The sequence below is a fragment of the Lagenorhynchus albirostris genome, chromosome 1, assembly GCF_949774975.1.
Source record: "Lagenorhynchus albirostris chromosome 1, mLagAlb1.1, whole genome shotgun sequence".
Lineage (NCBI taxonomy): Eukaryota > Metazoa > Chordata > Mammalia > Artiodactyla > Delphinidae > Lagenorhynchus > Lagenorhynchus albirostris.
Window position 1 is genome coordinate 46,062,569 of NC_083095.1, and position 21,831 is coordinate 46,084,399.

The 21,831-nt window shown below is 48.8% G+C and overlaps 1 protein-coding gene across 6 annotated transcripts in view; it reads right to left on the reverse strand.

Moving 5' to 3' along the window:
- Window positions 1-6,014: 6,014 nt before the first annotated feature.
- The window catches only part of SAMD4A (sterile alpha motif domain containing 4A), a 242,842-nt gene continuing 227,025 nt past the window's right edge, over window positions 6,015-21,831 (reverse strand). For 3 of the 6 annotated variants that reach the window (XM_060142345.1, XM_060142368.1, XM_060142354.1), the window contains 2 exons: window positions 16,100-16,183; window positions 13,964-14,727 (listed from right to left, as the gene is read on the reverse strand). In XM_060142345.1, coding sequence (XP_059998328.1) covers window positions 14,681-14,727; window positions 16,100-16,183 — 131 coding nt within the window. In that variant the 3' untranslated portion in view covers window positions 13,964-14,680. Of the gene's footprint in view, window positions 10,383-13,963; window positions 14,728-16,099; window positions 16,184-21,831 lie in introns of those variants that run through there. The other 3 variants (XM_060142375.1, XM_060142360.1, XM_060142346.1) reach the window with 2 other exon arrangements.

Sequence of the window (21,831 nt, forward strand, 5' to 3'; positions counted from 1 at the left end):
TAGAAATAAAATTGGATCCTTACCTCATACTTTACACAAGGAATGGTTCAAGTGTATAAATGTAAAAAAGTGAATCCATAAAAGTACTAGAGGAAAACATAGTATATCTCAAAGCAAAAAGGGCCTTTTAAAATAAGATTCAAAATGCAGAAGCCAAAAAAGAAAGGATCAAGAAATTCAAGTACATTAAAAAAATTCTCAATGGAAACAATCACTATAGGCAAAATCAAAAGACAAACTGGGAAAAGTATTTTAACTCATATCACAGACCAAAGGTAATTTCCACAATATAAAAAGAGCTCCTACCAATTATTAGAAAAAGACCAACAACCTGATAGAAAATGGGCAAATATATGGACAGACAGTTCCAAGGAAATTACGAATGACTATTAAGCATATAAAAATATGCTCACCCTCTCAAATAAGTGAAATGCAAATGAAAAGGACATACATTATTTTTCACCTATTAGATTGGAAAATATTCTTTAAGTTGGTGACATAGGAATTGCTGAGGGTAAGAAATAAAGCACTGTCATCCATTGCTGCCGGATGTATAAATCTATGGAAGACAACCTGGGAAGAGTTAGCCAGATGACAAATGATAAATCTGATTGTTATCAGCTTGGCGAGGCTCTAGTACCAGCTATTTAATCAAACACTCATCTAGGTGTTGCTGTGAAGGTATTTTGTAGATGTGGTTAACAGCACCTATAGTCAGGTGACATCAAGTAAAGGAGAGTGCCCTTGATGATGTAGGTGGGCCTCATGCAATCAGTTAAATGTCTTAAGAGCAAAAACTGAAGTTTCTAGGAGGAGAAATTCTGCCTCAAGACTGAAGCATGAGTTCCTGCCTGAGTTTCCAGTCTTCTGGCCTTCCCTACAGATTTCAGACTTACCAGCCCCTACAAATGAGTAACTGCTTACAATAAGTCCCCCATATCTATCTATCTATCTATCTGTAATTTATCTATCTGACTGGTGTTTCTCTGGAGAGTGCTGATATAACACCCTTTAATCTAGCAATTCCACTTTCCCACTTGTGGGAACACTTGTACACATGTGAAACGACCCAGGTACAATGTATTTCATCATAGCAGTGCCTGTAACAGAAAGAATGAAGGCAGCGTGAGTGCCCATCAGCACAGGACTGGTGAAATCCCACTAGCCCAGAGAGTCGAGCCCTGAGCAGTCATCAGAAAGTATAAGGCAATGATAGAGAGTGGTTTGCAAAACTGATCTAAGCGGGGGGCGGGGGGGAATAGCACACAGTGACAAACACTGGTCACATTGTGCTCTTTTGTGTGTAAAAAGAGAGAAAATATATCAGTGTTTGTAAATGTATAAACATCTCTTGGTGGCTATGGAAGAAACTAACTCTGAATGCCTGGGGGTGGGGTGTGCTGAGGGCCTGGGGCAGGAGGGAGTCTTTTCACTGAGGTTCTTTGTTCTACAAAACCAAAAACCTCATATGTGATCACATTGCTGGCAAGCAAGGGCAGCTACGGTAGTTAAGGTGGAGTCTGCACTTTTCACCACGGTTAACAAGGCCCTTTATGACTCTGCCACTGGCGCCAGCTAGTCCCCAGCCCCTAAACCCACCACGCCCCATTCTCCGTTCCAGTCGTCTGTTTACTTATTTCTGTTCCTCAGATTCACAAGCTCTCTCTTGCCTCCAGATCTGGAATGCTCCCAGGCTCTCTCCAAGAACTACTTTTCATGGGGGTTGCTTCCTGTCTTCAGAGGAAGCTGGGAGGCTTGGTGGGTGTTTGACTTCCCTCTGCTGGGAAGAGAGCAGCAACCCTTATACCCCTGCTGCCCCCTTGTGGGGGGCTCATATCATTCAGGCTAAAAGACTAAAAAGACCCCCCAGGGGTCCTGATGGGGCATCTCAGGTTTTCTCTGAGTGGCACAGGACAGATGGCTCACTGTCACTGGACTTTACCTACTGGGTCCAGAAAGACCTTGGTGCTTGTCCCCTGCAAAGTATCCTCTGTTTCCAGACATGCAGCTGGTCAGCACCTGGTCCCCAGGAAATCCTGTTGCAGGAGGAAGACAGCAAAACTGGGGTCTGTTTCCTGAAGCCTTTTCTGGGAGATGGGTTGGATCTGAACACTTTGGAAGCACCTCTGGATAAATGCAGTGACCGCAGGTGAACGAGGGCTTGGGTTCTGTGTCTTAGGAGAGCAAAGTGGAGTCAGTTAGGAGATGAAGCCATCTAGACCCCAAAGCACAGAACGGGAGAAAGCACATAGGGTGTGTTTTCTCCGCCCCGGGTTGGATATGCGCATTTGGTAATGGAGGGAGGGAAATGATGTCATGTATGCATTTTATTTCTCTCATCCACAATTTGCTGTCTTTGGACATATTCCATCTTGGATGACTAACACAGTTATAGGTCAATGCCAAAAGGGACTCAGTCAGGTAGAGGTACTGGAAATCCATGTTTAGCTTTTTCCCAGCGAACAGATCTGGGATAAGCTTAACAGAAAGCAAAGTGGAGAGGTCCAATTGGACAGATTTGATCTTGGGGTTTTGTAGGTTCGTCTGACTTCACTCCAAGCCTGTTAGAATTTTATGGCATGGAAAACTGGAACTATCTCCCAAGGATGTTGGCACAAACAGGGACACCCAGTCCCGGCTGTGGTCCCCACAGGGAGGTTTAACTGGAACCTTTCAGCTGTCTTGAGTTCCAATAGCTCTGGTGGGACCGTTTCACTCACCAAAGCTCCGATTTTGTTTCTCCTGGATTGGACTTAAAAACATAAAACCTCAAAAAACTGTGGAACACACTATTTAAAAACATGCGCTCTGAGTCAAATGTCAACACAAAGCTGTCTTTTTATAAAGTCTGAGCTTTATAACGTTGCCAAAATATTTCTCCGTGGGTTTTAAAAGTTGAAGTAGAAACCACTGAAGAATGAAAAATATTCCTTGGAGGAAATTCTCAGTCATCAAATGGCCAGGTTCATATCACAGAGAAGTCACTGTCTGTGCACAAGGGCCCCTTGGGCAAGGCTGGTGGGCTGACACCCGGGAGGACAGGGAAAGATCACGCGCTCCAGCGGAGCCCCTTGGTCATAACTGAGATGTCGTGCTGACGTTTGCCAAAGTTTGCAACTTCCCAGGCACCCGCATTTCCTACTTTATGTACCTGTGTCGCAAATGTGTGGGCAGACACCCCCCGCCCCCCCCCCCCACAGAGGGGCCACCCTCCAGTCTCAAGACACTGGGCCAGAAACTGAGAGGAGGAGCCTGAAGACCACTGCTCAAAGTTACCATGGAAATGGTGCTCTTTCACGTGACCCATTTCCAAGCCCTTTAGGTTTGGGCTCTAACCTCCCACCACTGGTCCCATTACCGTCTGGACCCTCCTTTTCCTTCCCTGCTGACATGTCCCCTTTCTCAAGGATTGCTCTTTTAGCTCTTAGAAATGCCCAGTGAACAAAGCCCTTGCCACTTTTTTAAAAGATTTTTTTTTGATGTGGGCCATTTTTAAAGTCTTTTCTTGAATTTGTTACAATATTGCTTCTGTTTTATGTTTTGGTTTTTTGGCCGTGAGCCATGTGGGATCTTAGTTCCCTGGCCAGAGATCGAACCCACACCCCGGGCATTGGAAGGCGAAGTCTTAACCACTGGACCGCCAGGGAAGTCCCAGCACTTGCCGTTCTTGAGCCAATGTCTATGCATCTCTCAGATGTGATGTGATGGTTACTCCTCTGCTGTATTGCAGGCATTGTTAGCCCAGGGGAGGGAGATGTTGGCGTCAGGATTTCCACCATCTCATCCTCAGGGCAATCTCCCAGTCTGATTTTGCAGGCTGATCCCAGAACTTAGGGAGCCAGAACAGGACTACTTTTTAGCAATTTGACAAAATAATTTTGTCTTTTGAATCTAGCATGAGATTGGGGGATGGTGATTTTTTTTCTTTTATTTTTCTTGTATTTTAAAAAAGAATTAGACTATGTGGGTTGGAAATAAACAGCCACCCCCTACAACTAAAATTCACAGATGGTTTGAGAAGCACCGAGTGAGCTAGGCCATCCTAGAGCCACAGTTAAGCATCTAGAGGCTGAAATGCCCAGGGAGGGGGTAGTTTTCAAGTTTTGTGATGTGTGGATGGAAGGTAGAAAAGGAGAGTGCTTGTAGAAGCCTGTGGAATGGGATCTGTGAGATCAGTTCCTGCGTTTGACGTGCTAGCACAGCTCACTGGGAAAAGGGGCCTGGACAAAGTGTGGGCTGACACACTGTGCTTCAGTGGGGACCAGACCCACCCTGACTGGTCATCTTTCTTAGAGGATTAGGTTCTGGTTCTGGATGAGATTTTCGATACCCTCAGGCCCTCCCCTCAACCCCTGGGGACAATAGGTCTTGGGCTGATCAGGAGTCAGGGCTACATATAGATGTAGTGACTGTTCAAGGGACAAAACCAAGGTACTTTCACAGGAGTTTGGTCCCTTTTTGTGTTCCCCTGGGCCGCCATTCTCATTAGCTCGGAGAGTATGAGTTGATTGTACCCATCTGTGCTCCTTCTGGATTCCTGGCTCAAACCCATTGCAGCCTCTTCCGAGCCAGTACGCTATATAGATATTCATCCCCCTTCAATAAATGCAATTAAATCTCTTTTTGGGAGGGACTGCTAGGGGGAGTCCTGAAAACTTTACTACGGGAGTAACCTTTTCTCTAGGATTGAACATTCCATTACAAAGATGGCTGACAAAGAGCTACAGCTCTACTGATAAAAACTGCAGGACTTACCTGGTGGTGCAGTGGTTGAGAGTCCGCCTGCCGATGCAGCGGATGTGGGTTCGTGCCCCGGTCCGGGAGGATCCCACATGCCGCGGAGCTGCTGGGCCCGTGAGCCGTGGCCGCTGAGCCTGCGCGTCCGAAGCCTGTGCTCCGCAACGGGAGAGGCCACAACAGTGAGAGGCCCGCGTACCGCAAAAAAAAAAATTGCTAACTAACCCCGTTTCGGGCAGCGTGCTGAGCCCTTTATGGTCCCTCTAATCTCACAACTCTCTTATCTCCCCTCATTCCACACATTTCAAAAGTGAGGCTCAACTTTTCTCTTGTACACTAACCTCTCCTCTCAGAATACCGAGATAGAGCTCACCTGGGTTATGGGAGTTTAACTGCAGGAGGGATTTCATTGAATGTCTCAGCTTACGAGGTATTTCTTCACATTTCCAGGGATCATTTTGGATCTTGTCAGTCTCTTCAGCAGCTTGAGCCTGGTGGAAAGGCAGTCACCGGATGGTCCCTGTCACAGTGTTAAGCCGTGGTTGCCTCAGAGAAATCTCAGGCTGCTAGGTTTTGGTGGTAATAACCTCTGTATCCTATGTATTATTTTGTCTTTACCTTTCCTTCTTTCTTTTATTTTTTGGACTAGAGTTTTAACTACACAAACCTTGAGTGTCATAGGCCAAAACCCAAACCAAACCCAAGGCTCAGAGAGGTTAAGTAACTTGCTCAAGATCACACAGCCAGAGAAGGCTGGAAACGAATTCAAACCCAGGTTTGTCTCTCCAACCATATGCTTAACTGACACATTATGTAGAATTTATATTAATGTATATTATATATCTTACTGGAATTAGAAGTATTAAAATAAGATTTAAGCCATGTGTATTGAAAACCCCAAGGCTCCAAGGAGGCTACTGTTCATGCTGTGGTTAAGGGGTAAAATAGGATTTCAAAGGCACTGAGGGTGGAGAGCAAGCTATAAACAGTACCACCTGCAAGGTTAGTTTTTATTTAGAAACATGTCCCTAAGTCAGGTGATACATTTATTGGCTACTCTGGGCACAGATCAAGCTGCATAAAATTTTACACCTCTCTTCCTACCTTTCTGTTAAAAAGAAGTAGCTCATGGTTGGAAGACACAGTTTTCATAGAATGGTCAGGGGGGAACAGTTTACAGGGATGTCAGGCTTATTCTTCCTGGCTGGCTTATTTCTAAGATTCAGTTCTTGTTTTCTAATCGATCATATTGACGAAAATGAAAAAAGACACACACCAGTGTTACAAAACCTTGTATTAATCATTTCCCTTCACTTTCAATATAATGTTGATATGAAATATAGCCATGATTCTTAGTTACATGGGAGGAAATGAGTAATAAATACATTGTAGCAAGTTTAAACCACAAGGGTGTTTCACTGGTAACATTTGAAAACTGTACACTTGCAAAGAACAGCTTCTTCAAACATTAGTATATCTGTATATCAGTAAAGCTTTTACATGTAACAAACATGCTATTTCCATATATGACAAATTTAAAAAATATGCATTGCTTGGCAACATGAACTAGGCAAAAATAGTTCTTTGTTCACTAACTTTATACAGGAAAACAGGACGAAAGGCATGCATGTACAATAGGGATGTCTGCATGGGGCATGCAACAAAAGAAAGCTTTTTAAAAGTCAGCTTACATTAGGCATAAATACATGAGGGTTATATATTAATAAGGGAGGAAGTCTTCTGTTTGACATTATTAACATTCCTGTTTTCTTCCTATTCCTCCCAGAGGAATACACATTCACCTTTAAGTAAAGATAAAGGAATTACAAAAAAATAAAACTCACTTTGCAAACATCTCTGATGACTTGTAAAACAAAAAAATCAACATTAGTGTTATCACAGCCCCATGTGCAAATTATCCTTCCCCAGGGCCTTCCTGTAACAGGCACACCTGAACGCCTTGGTTAGGCTGTTTCCCTGCACCCAAGCTGGGGCCACCTGCCCAAGACATCCCCAGAGGGCCACCGAGATGGGGGCTGCTTTCTCCTCCCCTCGCTGCCCTTCTGGTTGTGCGCCTATGCATTCAACCCAGCTCAGCCCCCAGGCCAGGCTCTCAGGGAGATCCCGGTTCCAGAGGGGGAACGTGCATCTACAAACCTTGCACTGGCAGTAGCTACAAGAGGGGCAGAAGAACAGAAGACCCGGAGAAGGCTCCCATTCCGTAAAAGGCAGCCAATGACACCTCAAAAGAAAACCTTGTTTCCCTCAGTGTCTCTTCAAATGAATGGGAGAGGGGGCCCAGCTCTAGCTCCAATCCTGAGTACCAAAAAGGGACCGTCAATACACAGCATTGGAGAGCTTGGTGCAAACAGCCGCCCTCTTCAGGGCATTGATTTTGCTTGCTGGCCCTTGGTTTAAAAAGTGAAACTCAAAAAGCATGTGGAAAACAAAACAAAACATATCAGCAGCAATGTTTCATTTCTTGTACACAGTTCATGTGTGTCTTCCTACTGTTTCTGGTAAGAAACCACTATGAATAAAAAGCACCAATAAAACATCATACATGATAACAATATCGTAGAACACCACTGTCCCTGGGACAATGTAGAGATGTCAAATACACACTGCTTAAATCAGAACGAGGGGAGAAAAAAAACCCATGTAGTGAAATAGATTTTACTCTGAGATTTTTAATGTTTACTATTTACTTAATATAAAACAGTTGCATTTGGGGGTCAATGGGTAAATACAAAAAAAGGCACTGCCGCTTTATTACTAAATATCCGACTTCACAGCCTTCTATGCATGCAACTGTTTGATTTTTTTTTTTTTATAAATAAAGTTCTTTTGCTTTAGGATTTTTAGATTGAGCTGTATACCTGCAGTCAACACAGGACTCAAAACAAGGTGGGGACAGGCGCCTAAAATTTATCAGAACAGTCAACTTAAAAAAAAATTAAAACACTAAGAGCAGAACACAACTAAGTAGATAAATCTATACACAGTCAATGAAAAATAAGCTTTTCTTTTAAAAAAAGAATTATGTTGTTATTAATAACAGACTTTATCATGGTTACCAGCCATAGCAAGTTAATAAGTAACATATCCAAAATAATATCTCTAATAATCAGATAACCATTGTTTCTATATTCAGTGAAGGAATAAATAGAAATTCAAATTTGCAAATACTTTAAGGTCTTCATCCTTTTAAAGGATTCATGCTAATGTGATTGTGTTCACAATCTGTTTTCTGAACAACCCGAGTGTTTATGGATATATGTGTTTTGCAGCAGATCTGAATGCTTTTTAATTTCTCCACAAGATGTGTTATACCATTGTTTTTATTCTTCCATTAACGTTCTTAGCATCCAAAAAACACCTTCGCAAACCCTCTGGTCTTGCCTTTGGCCTTCAACATCTTTGACTTGTCCTTCCTGGCTCACACGATTGTCCATCCCAACACATTCCCCAAGTAACCCTAAGCTTGCTTAGAAAAGGGGAGTGGAGGATGAATGTTAATGGCACTTGGTTAAAACATATCAACTAAAAAATGCTGCCTCTTTCTGCAAATGAATTTGCATCTTTAGAACATAGTCACCCATGGAGAGCCCCCCTTTTTTATAAAATGCAGTGCAGGATGTTGTGGATTCAATGTTCTTTGCTTGCTAAAGGCTCTCTGTGGTTAAGATGTTCCCACATTTTAGACCTTAAGAAGACTTTGCAAGCTTCACAACATCCAAGGCTGTGTTGGGTGTACGTTTTCAATCTTGAAGGTAGAAGAAAGCTGTTTGGATTTCATTAAGGCCTTTTAAATTGTATTTACTTCATTATTTTAAAACATAACCCCAAGCAAACGCAGTGATTTTCATGGTCTGATCTCTTTAATTTCGACTCTGACTTTGCTAAAAAAACAAACCCCCAAAATGGTACCAGACACCCATTCAATAAACAGGCCTCCTACTATCTCCCTGATCTCGCCTCTGGCTGAGCTGTCACACCATCATTTACACAACCCAATTTTCCAGCGCAGAGCACAGCTCCTCTTGGATTTCCTCTAATACCCTCTATTGCATCAAATTCCAAACGTAGTCTTTCTTGCCCTTAAGAAATAGAGCTATTACTTTTTGGTAGCGTAGTTTGTTAATCTCTCACCATGTTAAGTAGTAGTTTTGTCTCCCTTCCATGCGGGTGGATAAATCAGCCGACAACACAGCAAATCCCTGACGTACGTGATAGAATCATCATTTCCATCATGAAGTCGACCTTTCTCACATCTTCTTCCACTGCCCACCTGGGACGTCTCCCCGCAGCTCTCTCTGCCACTTGCTGACTGACCGTTTATACACTGTTGCCGGACCTTGCTCTTTTCCTCCTCTTCCTCAGCGGTGAGCGAGCCAAGGGGCTGCAGCCCCCAGGCTGGGGTTCCTGCGAGCAACCCCCCCAAAAGCGGCCTTTTGAGCTTATTATCTGGGTATTAAGGCCTCTTGCTAGGGAAAAATATCCATCCTTGCCTTTTCTCCTCCAGTGAAACTTGTACCCACGTGTGTGTGTGTGTGTGTGTGTGTGTGTGTGGAGCGAGGCCAGGACTGATAGGATGACACCCCATTGTAGGGTGGGGAGAAAGAGGTTCTCCGGGTGAGAAGCAAATCCAGCGTAGAAAGGGCAGCAGGATTCCTTTAGACTCCCTAGGTGACTGCGCGCAATCCCATAACCGATCACATGGTGGCGCCCTGCCCAGTGCTCCGCCCACTCCAGCCACATCCTCAACTCCACCTACACACTTCTCCCACCCACAGGTGGGAGACACAACTCAGGCCTACGTGACAGCTCCGCCTTCCCGAGAAGCAGAGCTTGGCAGCCATTTAAAAAGACAACCCTGCTGCTATTATAAAAATAGAGGAAAAAATGAATCCATAGCAACAAATCCTTTACAAAAACCATAGTATGAAGAAAAGTTCTAGCCCAACTCTTTACACATTATGTACCCTTTAAAATTGTTATGTAAACAATACACAAATCAAAGTTTATCTGAAATTTTGTTGGAGGGAATTTCTCCCTTCCTGCCCCCGTTGCCATGTGGACTTCTTCTGCGGCTGGATTTCAAGCAGGGGCCTCAGGGAATCCAATCAGGGGAGACATAAAAGAGCGAGCCGCCGTTGTGCTTTGGTCGCAGGCATCCGTGCTTTCCTCCCGGGGCCTGACTCTGAAGGCAGGCTTCTGAGAAGGCTCCCAAGGGCTGGGGCTTCTGCCTCCCTCCCAAGTCTCTCATCTCTTTCCAAGCGGTACCCTCTTTATTTTCCCCCTCATTTCCATCCAAGAAGCCACTTGCATTCCCTCCACCCGTTCCCAGTCCTATGTTTCCCTTAGAGATCCCTCCCCATGCCCCACACCAAGCCATCCCACGACAGAAACAAATGACGAAATAACCAGTCCCAGGTCTACTGATATGTTTACAAGGACGACCTACGCTCTCACAAAATCAAAATGGGAGAGGGACCAGGGGAAAAGAAATGGCTGCAAAGTATCTTGGAGGATTCTGTGCAACCCTGAAGATGGCTAACACTGGACCCGCAGCAGTCGATTTCACGGCCAGCGCGGTCACTCTCATCTTCAGCTCTAGATTGTGGAGGTCCGGTCAACCCCGTCTGGGAGAGAAAGGAGGACACAATGGGCACAGGTGAGCAAAGCAATTCCATTCATGCCCACCGATTCCAGCGTCATGCATGTTGGACCTCCCAGTCTCTGAGGACAGATAAGGGTTAAATTCATCCATCCATCCATTCCCTCATTCTTCACATACCCACCCACTCAACATAGCTATTTTTGCCAGGAGCCATACTGAGCCTGGAAACCAAGATGAAAAGACCTAATCCTCACACTTTGTCCAAGTACGTATATATCCTAGACAGGACACAGACATGTACACTGACAATGACACATGAGGGATGGTTGCTGTAATGGAGTAGGTACCAGGCACAGCAGGAACAAGGGGGAAGGAGGTTTAGGTTGCCCCTGGAAGTCAAGGATGGTTTCACAGATAAAGAAAATGACTTTGTAGATGGTCTGGTAGGAGAAGAAAAGAGGAGGCAGGAGAGTATTAGGGTGGGGAGGGCATACAGCTCATGTACAGGCGTGATGCTGCTCATCAAATGGTGGGCCTGGGGGCGGGCTGGAGGTTTAGGATGAAGGACAGGAGGAGTGGCAGGAGATACGGCAGAGAGCCAGCTAGGTTTTGCAATACACATGCAGGTGGACCTGTCCAGCTCATGTCCCTTTCTTTGGGAGCATCTCCCTTTCCCCCTGAGTCCCCGCTGAAAGGCCAGGGATGAGTGGTGGTGACTGTGATCTCTGATCACAGCTGAGCAGACCAGGGGGATGCAGCTGACCCAAACTGATCCAGATTCTCTGTCTCAAGAATCTGATCGGGGGCAGAGACACCAGGGTGAGATTTTTTTTTGGCACCTGGAACTGAAAGATCCAGTGGACATGGAAGAGTGCTGAGGCCACCCAGCATATGCCATGTCGGTGTTATGGAGAATCGGTGAAACCAGGCTATAGAGAAAGTGGGGGACATGCCTGTCAGAGAGGAGAGGCCATGAGTGAGTCAGACCACAGAGGGAGCCGACGGCTGCCCAACCCCTTTTCACACGGGACTGTGGGAGAGTCCCCAGAATCAGACCATAAGGGTCTTGTGTACTATTAACAGGAGCTTGGACATAGGTAATTGGGGATTTATAAGTGGTAGAGTAACCAGATTTGACTTCAGAATGGTTTCTCTGGCATGGCTGGTGGTAGGTGAACCAGTTAAGAGGTCCCTACAATGGTCCATGCTAGAGTTTCTCCAGTGAGCAGAGAGAGGCATGGATTAGTCATAGGAGGTAGAAATGACTATGTTCAGTGACCACTAAATGAAGGCCAGGATGGGATGCAGGATGCCTCCCTGGTTTCGCTGATGTCCACATGTCAGTAGATGTGTCTTGGTCTAAACCTCTGCATCACAAGGCCCGTCTAGCAGAGGTGCGTCTAGGTGCAGTGGGCAGAGCTCAGGTGTGAGAGGGGCGTGGCCGACTGTTCCAGGGAAAGCTGGAGGACCTAAGTGATACAGGGGAGCACTGAGCCCACTGCAGGGGCCTCCTGGCCGCCTCATGGGTGGTGCCAGGCTGGCATCTTGCCAGCAGGGACTTGGAGGGAGCATGTTTCTTTCATTCAGATTTTTAATGAGATCACTGTCGGTCCACATAAGAAAGAGCACCCTGTTTCTGAGTTTGCCCCTAAGGTAACATTTTGCAAAAGTATAGTATAGTATTACCACCAAGACAGTGACATTGATGTAATCTACCCATCGTACAGATTTTCCCCGTTTTACTTGTACTCGTGTGTGTGTGTGTGTGTGTGTGTGTGTGTGTGTGTGTGTGTGTGTAAAGTTCTACATGATTTTTTGAGAGATTTTAAAGAAGGGAAGCAAATGGCCCCTGAGAGCATCTGTTGTTTCAGATTATCAATCCTAGAGGTCCCCAGATGCGAACGTATCACCTCTTCCTGCCTTCTACGCATGTCAACCGTAGCCTCTTGAGTGGTGGCCCAGCAGTGGTAACTGGCTGTGGGAGAACAGTGAGTGTGTGTATATGTGCACACACACACGTGTGGGTGGGGTGAGGGTGCAGAGGCCACTCCCTCGTCTGTAGAAGCGCAGTGCACACTCTTGCTGGGCCTCAACTCGTCCATTTATTAATGTCAACCTTGCATAGCTGTTGAAGTGAGGAGCTGTAAACAAGAAAATCTCAACTAACCCAGCCCCAAGATGCATTTTCACAGAATTCTCACCCTATACCTCATCCTCCAAGGGTGATGGTTGGTATTCACCTGCAGGGAAATGACCAGTAGGTTAAGTCCAGACTCACTATTTACAGTTGTGCGGGTCGTGCACTGCACAACTCAAAGGGGCACCATTCACATGCAACCATCATAGGTTTTATAATTACTATGGCAAATTTCAAATGAAAGGCAGAATAATGTCTTGAGAAAGTGGAACCTTTTCCCGATTTGCACTTATATCGGCTATAAGTGGAGCTTTAAGTCCCAAGAAGGAGTGAGGAGAGAAGGTGGGAAGGAATGACAACGGGATCAGGTGAAGCACAAACCCCAGAACATCCGAGGATGGACCGTGCATTCCTCTTTATGGTTTGATTCACTATGGACGCCATTCTGCCGGGCGGAGCCTCGTAGACTCATTCTGCTGGTACTGAGTCTCCCTGAACACCTGGGGCCACCAGTCAGGAGCAAGCCCAGCAGAGCCAGATGAAAGCCTTAAATAAAGACTCACAAACCAAGATGGCAGAGGCAACCCACCCCCTGGGCTTCCTCACCGGTTCTGTCGGAGGGGCCTGGGGAGAGAAAAGAAGAGATGGATAGGGAAGGCTAGGATAGGAAGATGGATAGGAAGCAGCTTCGACCAACACCCAGAGGGCAGCAGTTACTGGAGGAGACTGAAAGAGCAGAGATGCCAGCACAAAAGGATGGGCCCCAAGGCTTGGGGCCCGGGGAGCAGCCCCGTTAGAATGGCCATCCTGGGATGTGGTGTCCTAGGAACTTGGACACCTCTCCCCTTCTTTTCTTTTTTTTTTTTCGGTACGCGGGCCTCTCGCTGTTGTGGCCTCTCCCGTTGCGGAGCACAGGCTCTGGACGCGCAGGCCCAGCGGCCACGGCTCACGGGCCCAGCCGCTCCGCGGCATGCGGGACCCTCCCGGACCGGGGCACGAACCCGTGTCCCCTGCATCGGCAGGCGGACTCTCAACCACTGCGCCACCAGGGAAGCCCTCCCCCTCTTTCCTTGAGATACAAGCAGAGGAGCATCTTTTACTACTCTGCTTTCCTCTCCCTGGTCGTTCGTCTTCGTGTAAGATAACTTCACTCGCTGGCAGAAGTTCTGTTCCCAGCAAGGTCATCTCCGTTGGCACCTGGCGGGGTCGGCCAGCAGAAAGGTGCTGCCACAGTGGGAGGGCACACCGCTGCGACCGCACCCAACTGGGCCACCCTGAACCTAATTGCATTCCCTGCTCAGGAAACTGCTTATGAGGCTTCCCACCAGAGAGGATTATTGAGAAAAAACACAGCAATAAAAAGGCTTAGGAGATTAACGAGATGAAAACATTAGCAAAAAAACCAGTTCACAGATGTTTCCTGTAAAAATAGAAGAACAGGCTAAAAATGGAGTCTTTCAATGAAGACCTCCCTTTAATAAAGAGCATTTGGCATTACTGCTCTTAATGATGATGATGATGTTAGCACTTAGCAGATTGAGAAGAGCTTCCAACACACCAATTACCTGAGATCTGTCAAGCCCGGGGGGAGGTCAGTCCTCCTGGCTGACTCTCACAGGCAATGCAGGACTCAGTGGAGTCGCCCTGCAAGCCAGCGCCTGTCAGGTGTCAGGTGGGAGGGCACCTGGGCTGCCTACAGGGGGCTGAGCCTGGGCTGAAGGCTCAGGTCCGGAGGTCTTCCGTTTAGGACAAAATTGAGATATAATTTGCACACCACAAACGTCACCCTTTTAAAGTGTACAACTCGGTGGTTTTGAGCATGTTCACGAGAGTTGCGCAGCCATCACCACCATCTAATTCCAGGCTATTTTGTCACCCCCGAGAGAAATCTGGTGCCCGTTAGCAGCCACGCTCCATTCCCACCGCCCTCCAAACCCTGGCAGCCACTGATCTGCCTTCTGTCTCTGTAGGTTTGCCTATCCTGGACGTGTCACGTTAAGGGAATCACACACGGTGTGGCGTTTTGTGTCTGGCTTTTTCACCCATTAGCATAATGCTTTCACAGATCAGCCATGTAACAGTACTTCGTTCCTTTCCGAGGCTGAATGGCATTCCACCGTGTGGCTATAGTGCATCTCGTCCATCCATATTCATCTGCCGACGGACCTTTGGGTTGTTTCCCATTACTCGTCAGGGGCTGTCAGGGTGCTGACCCAACCTCCTCGGTTACCTGGAGAAGAGGAGCTGGTGGCACCACACGCGGACGTACCGGGAATGAACCAGTGGTGCCGCAAAGCTTCTAAGATCTGAACTGAATGGCCAAGGGAGAGAGTGGTGTTTGCAAATGGGGTTCCCCGGAACCCCCGCGGGGGGTCACGGAGGGAGCTGTGCACCCCACCGTCTGTCTGCTCAGCAGCCCTGGGAGGCCTTCAGCTAGCTCCCTTCTGGTACGGAGCGGAGGCTTTCTCCAGGCTATGGAGACCCTTGCATGGGTGAGGTCAGGTGGGTGCAGTCCCGGCCTGTACTCTGCTCCACACAGAGCATTTACCTTTGTCCTATTTGGTTTCAGGATAAGCCTGTGTTTGTAGAGACTGAAAATCTAAACACCCCTGGTCAGGAGGACAAAGCTCTCTGGAGCAGTGGCTTATGACAGCCTTTCTTTCTGCTGCTGCTGGGCTAGCACAAATTGTGCCTCTCCGTGTACCCATCTCTGGCTCTGCGGTGGGTGAGCACGTCCAGACCGGACAGGGCTGTCGGGAAGGGTCACAGGAGGCCTGTCTCAATCTCCATGACTCACAGCCTCCCTGGAGGTTGGCAGGAAGGGGCGGACGTCTCTCCTCTGTCTGCCAAACATCCCCAGGGCTGGCAGTGAGTCCAGGCCAGAGGAAGGCACCCGTTTAGTACCAGGAGGGCACTGAAGGCCTCCCAGGGCTGTTGTGACGATGCAGGGCTGCAGACCAAACACACAGTGGGACGACCCAGCTGCTTCTGGGAGCTCCTCCAGGGGCTGCAGCCCTGCACACCCCTGGCGCATCCAACTAGACCGTCCCTGTCACGCTGCGAAGGACGCCTTGGACTGCTTGGGGCTCTGGGCGTTGTGGAAGCCATTGGAACAGGGAGATGTAAAAACAAGGAGGGATTCTGGTTTCAGAAATTCTATTTTTAGAGCAAGTTGGGATACGCTTGGACCGGACTGGGGGATCTAGTGCCGAGAAGGAAGGAATCCAGTGCTGTGGGGGAATGTTTCCACTAAAAGCCACGTCTTGTGTTCCTGGCTCCTCCAGCGCCCGCACTGGGCTAGGACAGCTGCGGGGCTGGGACTCCAGTGTGCCCCGGGGGGTGGAGCCTCTGGGGAAAGAGGGCAGCCTCGGTCTCCGGGGCCCCGAGGCACCTCCCAGAGAAGGAGGAGCAAGGGCGCTGGCGGCCCCGTGTATGGCGAGGCTTGACGAGGGTCCGACAGCGCGCTGCAGCCGCTCTCCCTCTCCCTCCCTGTCCCCTGCCTCCTCGGCCTGTGCCCTTCCCTCTCTCCCGAGCTGTGGATGGCGGCACGTGGCTGGGGGTTCTCCCAGGCGTGCTGTGCCATGCGGGGAGGATGCACTCACCTCCCAGGGCGTGCTCGGTCATACTTAGGCACAAGGACTCCAGCCTGTTGTTGATGTCAGGTTCAGTCACGGGAAGCTGGAATTCTGCAAGGGACAAAGGGTTCCGCTGGTGACAGGGGCTCTGAGAGCAAGGAGGAAGTAGGCATGGTGTCACTGGCTCCACCTGCCAGGGTGAGGGTTTGGAGTGCCTCCCTGGGAGGACTCGGGGGGCGGGAGAGACCAACAGGGCCGGCGTGGAGGGTGAGCTGGACTCGGGTTCAACCAACCTCTGAGTCTGTTAGACGCACTGAGGCCACTGCAGCTGGAAAAAAATTGGTGCCTAAAAATAGCTGTCATGGTCACAGTCTGCCAGGCCTCTGCTCAGACCCCTCCGGCGGCTTCCCATCGGAGTAAAAGCCAACCCCTTGCCACGGCCTGCAAGGCCCCGAAGACCTGGGCTCTCGTTACCTCTCTGCCTTCGTACAGCAACCCCTTCCTTCACTCCCCACCAGGCCCTTTTCTACCCCAGGGCCTTTGCACTGCTGTTCCCTCTGCCCAGAATGCTGGTCCCTGGACATTTCCATGGCTCACTCTCTGCCTGCTGTCACGTCTCTGGCTCTACCGTCTTCTTGGAAAGGACTTTCTGTTCATTGTATGTGAACAGAATTTTTCCACCCCATCCCTTTTCTCTGCTTTATTTTTCTTCATCGCCATCACCAACGCCTGACATGTGTGTATTTGTCACCTCCTCCCAGTTGAGTGTTTGCTTCATTGGAGCAGGACTTGGCTGTGCTCCCTGTGCCTAGAACTGGGGCCTGATGCATTTCTGCTTCATTACAAGGAGCAGGAAATGGAAACCACAGCCTGGCAAGAGCCTCTTCTGAGTCCAAGACCCTGCTGGGTGTCCAGTTCTCAAGTGGGGCTCCCAGAGGCTAAGTGACTTGTCAAGGCTAGCCAGCCGACACGGAGCTGGGACAGGAAGCCACATGGGTCTCACCCAGAGCTGCTGCTCCACTGCACACTGCATGCCTGCCATGCCTGTCAACACTCTCCAACTCCAAGCGCTGGGAAGCAAGGGCTGAGACGTCTGTTCTGAGGGTTCCCGCTACCCAGGACAATACTGTGCATTCTAACCACAAAGCCCCCTCTACCATGTGGACCCTCCCTATCTCTCCTCCAAGGGGGAGGCACCCCTGAGCCTCCTCTGTCGTGCTAGGGCTCACCGTCAGCACCTCCCCCAACCTCCCTATCCTGTGGAACCCTTGAACATCCTTAACTAGTTTGGAAGTGCCTTGCAGACAGCGACGATGCTCTCAGATTTCTCTGACTCTCCCATGATACCCAGCCATGGCCTTCTGCACACCTCATTACCTGTCTATGGAGTGATGAAAAAGATGGAAATAGAAGGAAACGGACAGCTACTGTGAAACTCGGACAGAACTGTGAAATCCTATGGGGGAGGGCAGAAAAAATCAGCAGTGGGATATGTTCTGAGTGCCTGGGGGAGTCTCAGCGTTGCCACTGCCTTCCTGTGTGACCCTGGGAAGCTGTTCCCTTCTTTGGGCCTTAGCTCTTCTCTCTGTAAAGTGGGGAAAGGATCCTGAGGCCCAAACTGCAGGCCATTTCCTGGCTCCTTCGCATCTCCACTAGGGGGCGCTTGGGGCCGGAGCGGGGAGGGAATGAAAAATGAGGTTGATGGTTTGGTGGGAGGGGAAGTTGAAACGAATGGCTAAACCAAAGTATTTGTTTTCCTCGAGGAGCTATATATTTCAGCCTTCCCTGCAATCTGTGTTCCCCATTACCAGCTAATTCAGAGGCAGATGTCGTTTCCGTTATTTAAAATTCTCAAAGAGAAGGTTGGCAAAAGCGATCGATATGAACGCTGGGGAGCAGATAAGGTTCTTTCTGACACCAGTTCCAGCATCGATGGGTCTGAAAGACAACCGTGCCAGTTCATGAGCAGAGAGAGGACAACTGGGCTTCTAGGGAAGCTGGTTTCCCCACACCCCCATCCACCACTGCTCTGAGTAGGGTCGGGCAATTAAACAACCCAGAGGGAAGAGTATTTTAGTATTTTCATCCATTCATGTGAAAATCATATGCATGCAAAAATTAGCAGCCTTCAGGGTGTGAAATCTATAAAATAGAAACACAATTTTATATATAGCCAGTTAGCAAATAAAAAAAAAAAAACCCCAGCAGTTACAGCCATCCATATGCTCATTGTAAAATTTAGTTTACTCTCTAGCACTCCCCTTTAAACAAACACTGTGGAGAGATTTGGATAAATAAAGATGCTCGACATTTGGAGAGAAGTGTTTCAGCTGCAGGATTTCTTGCCAACACGCAGCAAAATGGCATTTTCCAAGCCTGGGATTGCGTGTTCCAAAAAAAGGGGGGCTGAGAAATGTGGGGCTCTCTGCTCCAGAATCTCCAAACCCTAGTGGCTGCTCTTTTAGGTTGAAAGTCGGCAGGCTTGCTTTTTATCCTCCAGCTCTTCCCTCTGTTGCACGGGGGAGTCGTGACTCCTAACCACTCTCAGAGCAGCTTTGAAAAATTCTAAGTCTTGGGAGAAGCCCGTATGTTCACACTCCAGAGTTTCCTAATAGTGTGACTTTTTAATTGTGTATTTGATAAAAACAGATCCGTGGCATCTCCCTGCACACAGGAGACAGAGGGAGACCAGACGGGTGAAGAGCAGCTTCCATCTCGGCTGGAAGCCCTCAGCCACGGGTGGCTTGGTGGGCAGAGCTCTCCATGCCCCGACTAAGCGTGTGGGCAGCTCCTGCCCACAGGTCCACTTGGACCACAGACCAACTCTTGTCCTTGCTTCTGCTCAGCCTGGGGGCTCATCGCGTTTATCCTGGGCCCCCAGCTGTAACAGACCAGGTAGGTGTAGTTTCGAGTCTTCGGGAGGGCAAAAAGGATAGACTCTGAGCCTTCTGTCCTGTTGCCCGAGCAGGCCTGTTTCCTTAGCTCAGATGGCATCTCTGAGTACGAGGGATTCTTCCCCTCTCCATCAGACCCTTCCAGTATTTAGGATGTATTTGAGGATCCCCAGTTCTAGGATGCCCAACGTCTAGGCTGATGTGGGACTTTCAAATTGTGCCTTTTCAGAAGTCCCACAAGAACAGGGACTGCTGTTCAGGCCCAGGGTCAAGAGGATTCCGGAAGGAAGCAGCGCCCATCCCTAATGAGGTGTTGCTGCAGGGTCCACCTGTCCTGAAGTGTCCTTCTGCCTCTCCCTCCAAGTCCCTGAGGCTGAGGTAAAGAGGCCAATGTTTTTAGGACTTTAAAATAAGCAGCAGGTTGGGGCATTCTAGGAAAAACCTTGAGAATCCCACTTTGCCAATGACAGCTGAGGCCACTCTGCTGAGTAAACCAGGAGGGCTTTGAGTCTGGTTGAGTGAGAAGTGGGTTGCTGGAAGGCGAGAAATGAGGAAAGTCAGTCTCTTGAGGAAGGGGCAGGGAATGCAGAATTGGGAGCTACACAACTGTGAAGAGGGGAGGAAGGAAGATAAAGGGAAGGCAGGAACCAAGAGGAAACGGGGAGAATGGTGTCAAAAGGAAAAGAGATCAGTGCCGGCAGGGAAATGGGCCAATGCGGCCGTGCAGAGCTGGTAGTGGTGGGCAGGTGGCAGGGAACACAGGTACGCAGTCGCTCCCTGAATCTGCTGTGGGGAACGGAGCTCTTCTCTGGGGACCTCACTCCTAGACCTGCAGAACTAAGTGCTGCGGAAATCCTATGGGACCCACGTTTTCACAAAAAATGATGAGCAGACTATGGTACACGACACTATTGTACCATCTTGCCTCAAGTCGGTCTCTCTGAATTTGGCTCTCAGAAGCAGTGGGGCACAGACCCAGCATGGTTCTTGGCTGTGATAGAACTGATTCATTTGCCAACCTTCCTGCCCATCCTCTGTCAGTCCTGAGCAGGGCTGTTTGCCTTGGATCACTAGAAGGAGGGAGCAAATGTTGATCAGGTACTCTAAGTGGGTCCCTGCTCTGGCCTCTGCTTCTGCAGGGCAGCCCCTTCCATCCCCTCAGCGGAGCCTCACTAACGGCACTCCCCCTCTCCCCCCTCTTTCTAAAGGCAGTTCTCTGGAAGCAGTCTGAAACTCACTCACACTAAGGAGAAAGGAATGATAACAGCTTTGTGCACTATGCTCCCAGGTATTCTAATGATGGAAGGATTCCAGTCATGAGCCGCTGCATAGGGGAGGTTTGCGACGGAGAACAGATATGTCACATCATGAAATGCTGCCAGGTAAGGCACTGCTTTACCCATCTCACATCTGGGTGGTCCAGCACCAAAGGTAGTTTGCACATGGTTTTGTGCAAGGGAAGGATGAGGTCCCCTGTGAGGCTGCCCCGTCTACCTTTCTCCATGCTTTTCCTTTGAAGTCAGCTGCTGGCCCCCTCTGCCCTTTCCCGTCAGCCCTCTAGGTGGCGAGGAGCTTCCGTGGCCTCCTAGTGTCACGCCAGGGCTGCTCTGAGATCCTCTCTGATCCCAGGGGTGGCGGAGCCCAGGTCAGCAGGGTCTGCTTCCAAGATAAGGTGTCATTCTGCGAGCAGTTTCCAAACTAATTTTCCAGTTGGGAAAACACCCTACCTCTCGGAGAAACATGACCCCTCTCGCCAGGCGCCACCCTGATTTTGAGCTCATCACCCCCCGGTGATGGTATCAGACCCTGTCCTCCTCTCTGGGAGGACCAGCTTCATGTTTCTTACTCATCCCACAGGCCAGCAAGAGGCAACAATCACCGATGGCTCTCCTGGCTTGTCCTGGGAAACATTTAAAATCTGTCCACATGGGAATGAAGTGGAGAACCACCCCTCCTGCCCTGGCCTCCAAGGGGCCCACGGATTCTGTAGGTCCAGGAAAGAAAGAAGTGTCTTGCAAATTCAAGCAAGGTGACTGATGAATTGATACACAACTTGGAGGCTGGTTCTAGCCCCCAGGCTTTTCTTTATTCTTTGGAGACATTCCATCATCTTGATGGGATTATTTTAAGGTTATAGAATCCAAACTTCCTTAGAATGTAGTGTAGTCTTCAAGATTTGCTCAGATGGGTCAAAATGGGTGCTTTGAAGACATCTAATGGCCAGGAGGAAACCACTATGTTGGAATGTAGCACAGTTTTCTGAGTATTCAATTTTGGGTTGGTCGCACATCTCTATTCCACTTTGCGTTCACAATTACTACTGCTTGTGTAAAGATGAAAGCCGCTTTCTGCCGTCCTGATATCTGCCTACCTGATGTGAGGCTTATGGTCTAGTCCCAGCCCCCGGCCCTCAGGCCCTAGATGCAAAGGCTGAGGAGGAACTTTCTGCGCCCATGGGGGGACTTTCTGCAGCCTGCTTTCCCTTTAGCCAGGGATCCTGGGTCACAGCTGTGCCCTGCCTCGCCCTTCACGGCCATGTCTCAGGAAGAGCCACCCGACATGGGCCAAGGGTGCCGGGCAGGACTTAGGAGTGGCTTCTGCTGAGCCCTAACCAGGGTATTTGCAGTCAGGAAATACGGAGCAGTCCTGTCCCTGGGCCGTGGTTACCAGAAATGCCTTGCCTCATCAGGGCCTTGCTGGAAGTGGGTTTGTCATGTTCGGGTGAGAGGTTAATTAAAACAACAACAATAACCCAAGGGTTCTAAGTCCAGTATGTGAAGAACATTATTGAGAGACTTGCAGATAACTACCAGGAAAACTGAAAACAGCTGGAAGTGCTGCTTCTGGAGATGGGACTCTGGGCTG